This window comes from Trachemys scripta, chromosome 17 (genome assembly GCF_013100865.1).
Source record: "Trachemys scripta elegans isolate TJP31775 chromosome 17, CAS_Tse_1.0, whole genome shotgun sequence".
Classification (NCBI taxonomy): Eukaryota; Metazoa; Chordata; order Testudines; family Emydidae; genus Trachemys; species Trachemys scripta.
The window spans coordinates 18,848,317-18,860,558 of NC_048314.1; the positions used below are offsets into that span (position 1 = coordinate 18,848,317).

The window sequence follows — 12,242 nt, forward strand, 5'->3', positions numbered from 1 at the left end:
CATGATGTTCTGTCCCTTGCCAAATCCAGCACGTTATGCGGTAAGGTGCCTATGAGGGGCAAGTGTCCGTTGATGCTGTCCAGCCATTGGGTTTTAGGTCTTTTGGGGCTGAAGGGCGTCCATTTTTCCATCCTGCTTTCATTAGGTCAAAGTCTAAGATGATTCTCACAGGGCAGTTGGTGGGCATTTGGAGCAGGTGACCGTATCATCTAAGGGGGGTTGGACAATCATTTTGAGAGAGTGGGACCTGTTTAGTTAGAAAACCTTCGTACCTTGGGTGGTATGAAATCTGTAAAATGGGGACATTAATACTTAGTTAACTCACAAGCATGCTGCCAAAAGTAATTTATAATGATTTGACCTAGAGTGGCACTCAGCCTTGAGGGGATATTGATACAATGGGCAAAATTCATTACTGGTGTAATTCCCTTTATTGGAGAGATGAGGTCTCAACACCATTCAGCATGAACATCATTGAAAATGTAGAATGGTGTAAAAAGGCTTGACCCAAAGCCTACTGAAGTCAATGGGTGTTTTTCCATTTATTGCAATAGAATTTGGATCACATCCTACGTGCTATTTTGTTATTAGTTTTATTGCATTCTGAACGGAACCCCCTCCACATATCATTGGATAGCCTGGATCATTTCTAACCATGACAGGAAATGCATTGTTACTTTGCCAGGGTAACAGAGCAATAATAGAGTCATGTCAGCCATAATTTATCAATTACGGTTATTTGAGCTGAGAAACCCACATTGCCATGGAGACATTTTAATAATATTTTTAATAACTAATAACAAAATAAATTAAAAGCAGCATTTTAATGTTTTGGCAAGTCATTGAGGTTGAAAAGTTCTGTACGGATGGTTCATAATGAAATTCTCCATTTTAATGGATCATTTTGGATGTGAAGTATTTTACATAAAAGACCCCAAATTGTTCTCCATAGTTGTAACCAGGAAAATGGCTGCATTTTGATTTGAAACAGCAGTGATATGAGTATACAGGCGGAAGGAAAGAGATGGCACAATTCATCCTAGGGAAGGCACAGTTCTCACATACCTTCATTTCTGGGACCATGTCTTAGCTAACATAAGTGTAAGAACGGGGCTGAAGCACTGGGCTTTGTTCTCCACTCTGTAGCAGTGGTTTTACAAAGTCAGTGGGGTTAGACTGGCATAAAACCAGCGTAACAGTGCAGGGAAACAACTTCCTTACTACATCTCAGTACTTTTAGGGAAAACTACGTCCTGGTCCATACCCACAGCTGGTGTAAATCGGGTGCAACCCCCTTGATTTCAATGCCGCTGCATCCCTTTACATCAGCTGAGGATCTGGCCCCATATTTTTGGCTGAGTTACTTTTCAGAATTCTGATCAGTGGTATCCACTTGCAGATGGTATTACCAAAAGGCTTGATATTCATAAGGTGAGACAGACCCTCAGCTGGAATAAACCGCCCTTGTTCCAGTGAAGTCACCAGCTTGGTGGACTTGGTGACACTCCTGTGCTGAGTAGGACCATTTAAATGCATGAGGGTAGACCTCTGCCTGGGGGCTGAATTTCATTTCACATCTTGCAGGACAGTAATTTGTTTTTCTTTGTTCCAGGCGTTCTGTGTGGATTTGGTGGCTTTCTACTTTCTCTTTGGACAGTGGAGAAAATTATCTGACAGTCTCTTTCTTATGACTTCCTTGTCTGTGTGTTCAACAAGCCCTGCTGTGGTCTGATACACTCCCCACACTTTGAATAAGGTCCACTGTAGCCTAACTAGGTCAAATCCCTCATTCAGCCCTGGGGCATCCTTCAAGAAAAGCCTGCAATGGGGCGGGAAACCTGTTTGAAACTGCTGGACACTTGCGTTAACATTTTTGTGGTTTAGATGGCTGTGAATTTACAGCTTAAAAAATTAGCCACAGTGCTAGTACTTCCCCACACACTGCCAGGCACCACACAGAGATGTTCACATCGCACACACGACATATCCCAGCAACGCCCTGTTCCATTCTGGCACTCCTTCGCTTACGATTTCCTCAGTGGATAGGTGCAAGAGGCCAATTATGTCTTTCTGTGAAGGCCTTAGCCCGTGGGACAGATACCCTTGCAAGTGTTGTTATATTGTTAGAATACAACGTATTAAGATGACAGAAATACACAGATTTCAGCAGCCCTTTCTCTATAATAAGCTAAAGAAGTGCCCCCCCGACCCCTCCTTTGGTTAGCAATTCACACCCCCTGCATATTGGAGGAATTAATTTTCGGAGATGGACGTGGGTTTTGCAATTTGCATTCATCTCTAGCATCTGCAGTGCTGCTGATGGAGGGAGAGGCAGAAAACCAAACCAACCACGGTTTCAGATGCCAGGAGGCGTATACGGCTCTGGCAGTTAGAAAACTCTCATGTGCTGCCTTGCAGCCTTGGGTTAAAGTGATCTGCAGTCTCTGAGGCTGGAACGCACCCCTGTCCAAATGACTGGATTGAGCCTATGCACCACGCCAGTGAAGCCCCGTTTTCAGGGCTTAATTACAACATGAGTGTTGCAAGAATAAAGATGGGATCCCACAATATCATTGTGCTTGCTTTCCTGACTCTAATCACACTTTCATCCCCATGTGAAGGAGGACATGGGCCACGGTATCGCTGTGGACGATTGGCATGAGAAGCCGTCTTTGCCACGCGCTTTTCAAAGCTCAGTCAAACCAAAGGCTCCATTTTACTGTTGGATTTATTTTTGCTTTTAGATTTTTGCTGCCCATGCTAATGCGGTGAGCCAAAGCCACAGAATGCTCTGTTCTTGCCTAAATAGACAAAATAGACAAAAACTGATTAAAAAAGCCCCAGCAAAACAACAAAGTACCTAATACATTGCATGTGTCTACTTACCAGGGGAGATTTTTTATAAAAATAATCCCTGAATTTCCAGCGTCTCTAGACCCTATGGCACAGCATATCTTGTCTCCTAAGAAGTTCCAGGGCATACCATGGAACCAAGTGGCATAAATGCTACAGATTTACACCCATCACTTGCAGCAGCAGCCCCTTAGTGTCCCACTGGAGGTCTCCCATCCAGCAACATTGAGGCCCTCCTCTGCTTAGCGTGGGAGTTGGAACGTGGCACGGCTGTCGTTTCGATGGTAAAGACCGAAAAGGGCTCATTGATCATTAATGAATGATCCCTAGCAAGGTTGACTGCTGAACTGGAAGCCTGACTGAGCTCTTAGAATAGAAAACTTTTTTCCATGGGAGCTGCTTTTCACCAAATTTTCTGCTATCTTCTCCCTGGGCTTAATCTAAGGGGACCAGATGTCCTGATTTTATAGGGACAGTCCCAATATTTGGGGCCGGCAAGGAATTTTGTAGCTCCATATTGTCTGAAGCCACCGTGCTGCTCCATTATCGAGTTAGAATCGTGGTGTTGCGGTGGTATCCGTACACAACACTTTGCCATTTATAAAGTGTCTTATTACTGGTAACGGGGGCTGCCGTGCACATACGTTGTCCCCATCCGCAGGTAGCACTGACATACCTTTCTGCCATGGGCAGCAGTTTGGGGATTGCTAATATGGACAAATCTTGGAAGGAGGAGCAATCACTGGTAGTTTCTCCTCTGTTCACCGGGTTGCAGGATGTATGAATTGCGTGCACACCTTCACATCCAAAAGAACAACTAACCCCGTTGCCTTTCCACTTCAGCTTCAGCCTTTCCTGAGGACTTCTCCATTCTGACCACTGTAAAAGCCAAGAAAGGAGGTCAGTCCTTCTTGATCTCCATTTACAATGAGCAAGGGATCCAGCAGATCGGCATGGAGATGGGTAGATCTCCTGTATTCCTGTACGAAGACCATACCGGGAAGCCAGGCCCAGAAGACTATCCTCTCTTTCGAGGCATTAACCTATCAGATGGCAAGTAAGTGCAGTGTCGTGTATTGAGAACGTGGTGCACGATAAAAGCAATCATCAGTCTATATGAGTACCTATATGAATACCTAAGTGTGTATGAGATGTATGTACTATTATAGATATATTTTACCAGTGCTCTGTCTCTGCTAATTGAGGTCTTCCATTCTGCCATATAAATAACAGATGTGCAAAAAACCCTTGAACATTAGTGAAATATTAGGCTCTTCAGGTCAGTGGGGACTTGTGGCTATAGGGATGGCATTCCCCCTGTGCAAAGGGCTTACACAAACCTGTGTGGCACATACGGTCCATGTATGTCACCCGGTGTTGGGCTTAAGGAGGATAGAAGAGGGGGATGAGGGGAAAATTGGGGCCCCACCAGGGCCACTTCTACCCCCAATGTGCCCCACATCTGTGCAGGGGAGACTCCCACGCTGAGGGATTAGGAGCCAAGTGGTCCTACCTGTTGCTCCAGCCAGGTGAATTCCTATCTTTTGGGGATTTAAGTGATGCATGGGCCTTTTACCGGCCCTCTGCCCATCGGTGAATTTCACCTCGATTGGGGACAATGATTGGCCCATAGTTTTATATCAACAGCCTTGCATGATCAACTAATTGTTATAAACTTTTGGCTCATTAATGAAAGCAGAAGGCTCTGTTTAACTAGCTTGCGGGCTGTGTTATTTCACAGGTGGCACAGAATAGCCATCAGTGTACAGAAGAAAAATGTCACTTTGATTTTGGACTGTAAAAAGAAGGTAACTAAGTTCTTGGACAGAAGCGACCACCCCATCATTGATGTCAATGGCATCATTGTGTTTGGAACCAGGATACTGGATGAGGAAGTCTTTGAGGTAAGACACGGATGTAAGCAGTGGCCTGGGGGTGAGAGGGAGATGCTGTTCTGGTTGATGAATGGTTTATAAAGCTCATTGTTGGGACTCATCATGGGGGTTGTTGTTGGGTTTTTGAAGCCTTATTGTTAAATAATGTCCTACCCTGGATTTATTGGATATCATGTCTATTTTAATAGTGATCAGAATTGTGGGCCAGATCCTCAGATGGGTAAATTAGCTGATTCCAATAGAGTGACACTGATAAATCTGACCCTTAGAGAGTTTGTTATTTTTTTAATTAAACTGCCTCTGAATCTGGCTTTCACATTCATATGATCCTGTGGAAGGTAAAATCGGGATTGAACTGGCACTGGATGGTCTTTCTCAAGCATTGCATATTTGAAACTCAGCGGCTAGGCTGAATGCAATGTTTAAGCAGAGTTCAGTAATGTAAAGCCTATAAACTGGCTGTCTGGGCCAGTTGATAGAGCGGCTGCTCTTAAAATCGGAATCTTATCCCACTTGGCTGAGAATCATCACATTTTAGAGAGTCCCATTTTAGCCATTTGAAATGGGTTCTGGGAACCTTTCCCCTTGCTTGTCGGTGTCGTTTAAATCAGGCTGTCGTTCCCTTGCTTTGATTCTGGTCAAGAATACAAACAAGGAGTCTGTGTTTCTGCAATTTCAGGACATTGGTTTGCCCTAGTGTATGGGTCAGGGCTCTGACCTTCATAACCACAGGGTTTCCATTCGTTCCTGCTCTCAGCTTTGTGTTGTTTGCTGTGGCTTGGAAGTGAAGGCTGAGGAAGGCAATCCCTTGTTTAGCACAGTGCTGCTCTCAAGGCTATAAGGCCTGGCTAGGGAGAGGTGCTACCACTTCCATGGGCATGGCCTTGAACCCTGATCTCGTGCCCTAAGACGCAACAAAGCTGTCGCATCGCCAGACTGAGTGGGTGCCTCCCTTCCCGCCCACAGCCGTCGCATAGGACAATGCTAGGTAAAGCTGGGTGAATAATTCATGAAGAATTTCACCAAAGTGCCACCTCTTTTTCCAGTCACAAAGTGTCCACAAGCCGAGAGCGGCTTTCTCTTAGTCCTATTAGAAGTTTGAAATTATCGGCCCAATAGTTTCTGTAAACAGTTCTTTGTCTGTGGAATATGTCTCTGAGCATTTGCTAGTCAGGGTTGTGACAGAGGCAGCCAGGCACAGGATTTTAGTCAGATATGGGGGAGATGGAGATCTGTGATTCTTTCCATAGTTCGGCAGGTAGACTGATATGTGAACATCACAATAAACCTCAGTCAAGCTGCAGTTTGAGATCCTGTCTACTCTTTTGCCTGTATATGTCCAGGAGTACTGGATTCTCATTTGCACAAGTATAAATAAAGAGTAACGCTATTGAAGTCAATGGAGCAAAGCTGTTGTAGGTGGATGCAGAATTAGGCCCATTAAGTTTTGCAGCTCATCCTTCATTAGTTGATTGCATTTGTTTGGAGCTGGAGTTGAGTGCGCCTCATGGAGCAAATTGAGCATTGCATGCAAGGTTCCTGCAACAATATGAATAATTCTGGTTCAGTGAAGTCACCTCTAGTCAGCATTGTGCTATCTGTGACTTGGAAAGAAAGTCCTAGGGCTGTTTAGTGTTATTTACATTTGGAAGGGCTGCTGTAAACAGTGCAAAAATGCATTGACTCAACATCACTAGAACTCAGCTAGATAGAAGAGGGTTATGACTGTATCTCTAACTGCATTAAATGAATCGACATTTCCTGGGAAGATTAACTATTGAAGAGGAAAGTAAAAGCTGGATTTAATGGGCACTTTTTGAAGTTGTTTTTCTAAAGTGTTGGATGTGCTTCCAGAAAAACTCAGTAACCAGATTGAATGCTGCATTTCAGCAGAGTTGTTATGTAAAGCAGAGAACTTTACTGGAGACCTGGCCCTATGCGCCTAGTAGATCCCCTTAAAGAAATCCGAGTCTTATCCAAGGTAGGTCATTTTTATAGGCTCTTTTTTAGCCATTTGAAAAGACATATCCTCCATTATTATAAAACAAAACAAAAATACACCTAACAAACCAACAAAAACCCCACCTATGAAGTAGCCTGGTGAAAAGGGCTCCTGGGTGGAATTGCATATTCTGTTCCATTTCTCATTAAACTGTAACGGGATCCTCCATGGTAGTCAATTTATGGGCTGTCTGGTGTTGATATGAAACTATGCACAGCAGAAGATGAATAGGACTGAAGTCATGAGGATTTCTTTACTGTCCCAAAAGCTTGACATATCTCCAAACAGGCTGGCTTTAATTGTCAGCTGGAAACGAGACTTCACAGCCACCCTGCTAAACAACAAGAACGTACATTTTTGCAACTGGCAAAGCTTTGCCAATTCCGCTATCAGCCTTTCACAGGCAGTCAGACATTCGTGCCATCACTGGTAACGAAGTGGCCTTGATTGGAGCAGATTCATGGGACAAACGGACCCAGTGTTCCTCTTAGCCAACAGCAAAAGGAGGCTGTTTCGATGGTGCCGGCACCGATTGCAATATACATGTGCCAAATGATTGCAGACACAGAGAAGCCCAGAACAATTATTATAGCAGAAGAGGACAATTTATCAGAATACAAAAGCCTTCCCCTCAATATATGCTTTTAGTTCGCCTTCTTTGCCTAGCGAGCAAGATATTTCAACATGCACACACAAAAACATCAAGATGCCAATAGCTATAAATTGAATGTAATTAAAAGGTTTTATGAAGGCAGCAGACTGTAACCTAATTTCCTTCATTTCTCAGTAACCTAATTTCCTTCAGTTTCCCCCTCTTCCCCCCCCCCCCAGCTCTAAGCAGAAAGTATGTCTGAAGACAACCTTGGTTTGGGGCAATGGGAAAGAGACGTGAATCATTAACAAAGCACATATTTCTAGAAAGTTTTTAATTTCTGGGCCCTGAATCCAGTTACAATGAGACTGAAGCTTCTGTAACTCCTGTAGGTAAGTTTTGCAAATCTCAAGGACCTAATAGTACATTTTAGGTGTTTTCTACGGCCGTGGAGTTTTGTGGCTGTTACAAGTTTGTAGTTTGTGCTGGGAACTTGGAATGACCCAGTTAACTGGGAATGGCAGTGTATGGAGGGCTTAGGGCCTAGGCTGTCTTTGTTTCAACATGATTCAGTGGGAGCTGAAAGTTAAGGGAGTGCTTGTCTGAATCTTCATCGGGACAAACCAAATTTGAATAGATTTTTGTTTTGGAAGCTGAAATTACTTAACTCAGAGGGGAACAAGGGTCACAAGCAAAGTGGAGCATGAGCAGTGTATTATGCAAAAGGTGACTTTCCATCGCATACTGTGTGACAGGAATTGGTTTAGGGGAGTTTCACAATATTTCTCTAGCTCAGCATTCTTCCAGTGGAAAAATGACTTCCTCTCATTAAAATTCAATTAGTTCCGAGGCTGTGTGGATCTCTCTGTAAAGCCCTCTGAATGCTGGGTAGGCTTGTCAAGGGGCCAAGCCTACAGCCAGGTTACACAAGTTAAGTTTTGTGCTGTGCTGTTGTTCAAAACAGATATTTACAAATGCTCAGAAATGTCAGGACAGGCTGTCACGCTGGGACTGGAAAGTGGCGGCTGGCCTCATGCTGTGAATGAGAGGACGATGTTATGAGACAGCAAAGAACCTTGCATGAGAGAGAGAGAGAGAAAAGAAATATCCTACGCAGCAAGATAAATGCTTCTATTTTTCCTCCTGAACTATAGTAACCAACGTTCCCGTAGCTTCAGTAATACTGAAAGATAGAAGCCACGCTATACCTCCCCTGGTGTTTTGTTTGCTAGGGAGAATTTTTTTACATACATTAGAAATGCAATGCTTTTTTATTAGATGCAAATCCCTATGTGAGCCACGGGTTAAGAGCAGAGCTTATTGGAATTCACCCTTTCACCCCAACCCATAAAATTTTTTGACTTTTGTTGTGAAAAATCCATTTTTTTTTTGGCTGAAAACCAAACTTTTTAATTCAGAAATGCTGCTGTGCGTCCTCACAGTAGTTGTAGTTCAGATGCCTTGTGTTCAGATTCCTGTCAATGGAATGAGCTTCCTGGCCAGACAGCACTTCCCATGATGCACCCTGATCTCTCTTCTTGGTGAGCGGCCATCATGCATGATGGGAGTCCCATGGCCTCAGGGAATCCTGTCAGCTCTGGTCTTTGTTTTTTATGTGCACAGATTGTGGGGAAAAGGAGAAACTCTGATGTTTGAGGACTCTGATCTGGCTAAATGTTCAATGTTTGGCGCTGATGCTGCTTTCTCAAATGCTGCATATGTGCACGTACCATGGATAACTGTGTGCACGCTGGGCCAATGCTAGAAGCTCTCATTCAGTTTTGACTTTTTTTTACACATGCAAGGCTGCCATGGACTTCAATGTGAGTTTTGCCTGGAAAGCTTGGCTTTGTGTACCATTGTACTTGTATGGAATGTTATGCGACAAAGTCCTCAGGGCCGTTGCTTGTGTAGCCCAGAAAGTGTATGCTGTTGCCAAGGAATTTTCGCCTTCCGCAGCAGCCATTGCTGGGTTCGCCGGAGGGCAATGTCCTCTCCTGGGCTATTCCTTTCCCATCAGGCTGCAGGGATGTGGCTGGAATGTTGCCTCACTTGACCAGCCAAGGATCTGCAAGGCTCTGACCTTACCCAGCTGACCGATGGGTTGCATGCACCAGGATCACCGTGAAGGCATTACTCAGAGGGATTCTTTTGTTAGACTTGCCAATGACCATGATTTTTTGGAAAATCAGCTAAACTAAGCTGAGGGACCGTGCCATTTTAGTTTTGGAGAACAAGAAACCCTAGGAGGAAAACAAAGTTTATCCCCCATTATTCTGTAAGGTTTATGGCACTAGGTTTCCTTCCCAGAGGTGGCTGTATTACAGAAGTGGATGAAGTGATCCAAGCCCTATACTTCAGGATCTTTCTGAATGAAACGTGCCACAGGATGGCATTGGAACCCGAGTACCAGGACCATCAATGGAGTGGATCAGATTAGACAGAATGAGCTGCAGTGCAGCGCCTTATGAAAAAGTCCTACAAAATTTAAAAGAAAATGATCATCTTTGTTTAGGTGACCAGACTTTTTGAACCAGTCTATAGAATTGAATAAAGAATTGTATCCCTGCAGTAGCGTGCGATTGAGAAAACCGCTACAGGAAGTATATCATTTGCTATTCAATTTGGTGGGCTAGATTCTAACCACACTGCATGATTAGTAATACAACCACACTGATCATTGTGACTGTGCTAGGAGTAACTTCTTGTGAGTACGGGTGATAAAATCTAGCCTTGTAAAACAATTTCGGTAAGACCCTACTAAAGAAGTTCTATTCCATAGAATCCTATAGGGTTCATACCTATTAAATTTTGTAGGGCTTTTCCACAAAGAGTATGGTGTTATAACCATTAGACATGCATTTCTTGTTTTGTCATTGTCTTGTTAGAGTAGATCATAATGTTCGGTTCTCAAGACTTCAGTGCTAAATGAAGTTAGTGGGTAACATTAGTACACAGAAAATCCCTACATCTATATATGTTGTTGTTAAGCTTAATGTCTTTTACAGTTGGCTTCTCCAGAAACAGAATGAGCTGATTCTGGCCAGCTGAATATTTTAACTGTATCCCATTGGTCTAGTCGGCTCTGTAACACCAACCATTCCCTTCTCAGGCTGCCAAACAGGGTCACAATAAGTCAGAGGATTTTGTGTATCTACGTACCTTGTCCTGCGAAGGCAGGGAAATTGTGAATGGCTGATGCGTGGGGAGCAGCAGAAAAAATTGTCATTAGCTAATACCAGATCTTCGTCCTGAGATGAGAGGTATTGTGCTGCTGGTTTTTTGGATGATACTAAAAGGATGGTGCTTTTTATTCCTTTTCCTGTTTTTACTTTTTCTAAGAGCACTAGTGATATCAAGACATCAGAAATAATGGGAAGGCCTTTTGCGCCAGGTTAAACCAGAAAGTCTGGGCAAGATGCCAGATGGGCTTTTAAGGTGTTGAATGTTTCAGGGAGCAGCAAGACGAAACAAAATAGAAATGTCAGTGTTCTTAGCTGAAACCTTGGTGCTATTCTGCCATCTTTTTGAAATGCCGGTTTACCTTTAATCCTGTGCTTTGTTTACACTTAAAAAAAAAAGACTGCTGAAGTTGATAATCCCTGCTTTAATCTCACTGTATTCATGGTCCCTCGAGAGTCCCTTCACTCATGCTGGATTTTTAGCATTTCAAACTTGAGAGAGGTGTCATATTTGAAGATGCTTACTGGTATTATTTTTGCTCCCCAATCTGCCAGGCTGGTAGCTGGCTACTAAATGAATGTGATAGTTTGGTTTGGTTTGGTTTGGTTTCCCGCACTAGTGCAATGAGATACTTCAGAAATGTGTACGAACTGAGGTATGGAATCCTGGCTGTGAAAGCTGATGAGAGTAATTGGCTATCTAATGGGAAACAAGGTTTAGTGGTTAGAGGATGAGAAAGACTCAGGACTCCGTGGTGTTACTCCCGGCTCTAAAAGGTTTCAGAGCGGTCGCCGTGTTAGTCTGTATCAGCAAAAACAACGAGGAGTCCTTGTGGCACCTTAGAGAGTAACACATTTATTTGGGCATAAGCTTAATTTGTTAGTCTCTAAGGTGCCACAGTGACTCCTCGTTGTTCTAGCTCTAACACTGGGTCTTCAGCAGGTATGGAACTTCACTGTGCCTCTGTCTTCCCAAATGGAAAATAATAACACTGCTATCCTCACAGCACTGAAGGGACGGTTAGATCATTAATATTTGTAATCTGAGAATCTCTGCATACTTTCCAGAGGGAAAATATGATTTATAAACAGGGCCCCAGCTACAGGGTTTGTATCGTAGTCCGATCTGGATCCACGCTTCCCTCAAGTTTGGGTCTCTTTTGTGTTCCTGTTTGCAACAATCTGTCATACGAATATGAACAGAAATTGTGATTACAGAGGCAGCACAGTAGGAAAATGTACTTCTTTTTAAGTCCAGTAACAAAGGCCCAAATCCTGTAAAGCCTTACGTACGTGAGTGGCACCGTTGATATCAAAGGGTATGTCTGCATTTGAGCTGGAGGCGTAAATTCCTGCATGGGGAGACTGAGCTAGCCCGGTAAAAATAGAGGTGCAGGAGTGACAGCGCAGGCGTTGGGAAGGGTTAGCTGCCCCGAGTACGATCCCATCCGAGACACTAGGCATGCACTTGGATGGAGAGCTCCTCCCACTGCTATTTTTAGTGTGCTAGCTCTGTTGGAGCTAGTGTGGGTATGTCATCTTGAGTGGAAATATACACCTGCAGATTGAAGTCTAGACATACCCAAAGAGACCCCCAAGCATAACATTGAGCATATGCACACTTTTTTGCAGGATTTGGGCCTAATTGGGGGAAGTGGGGGGACAGAGGAAACTTGGTTGAACTCTTGCTCATTCGCTTTTTGTGAGCCTCCGTAGAG

The 12,242-nt window shown here is 43.8% G+C and overlaps 1 protein-coding gene across 2 annotated transcripts in view; it reads left to right on the forward strand.

The window, feature by feature from the left end:
* Positions 1 to 12,242, forward strand: part of COL5A1 (collagen type V alpha 1 chain) — a 249,877-nt gene that overhangs the window by 62,806 nt on the left and 174,829 nt on the right. For both annotated transcript variants that reach the window (XM_034752172.1, XM_034752171.1), the window contains exons 3-4: positions 3,697 to 3,910; positions 4,595 to 4,757. In XM_034752172.1, coding sequence (XP_034608063.1) covers positions 3,697 to 3,910; positions 4,595 to 4,757 — 377 coding nt within the window. The remainder of the gene's footprint in view (positions 1 to 3,696; positions 3,911 to 4,594; positions 4,758 to 12,242) is intronic.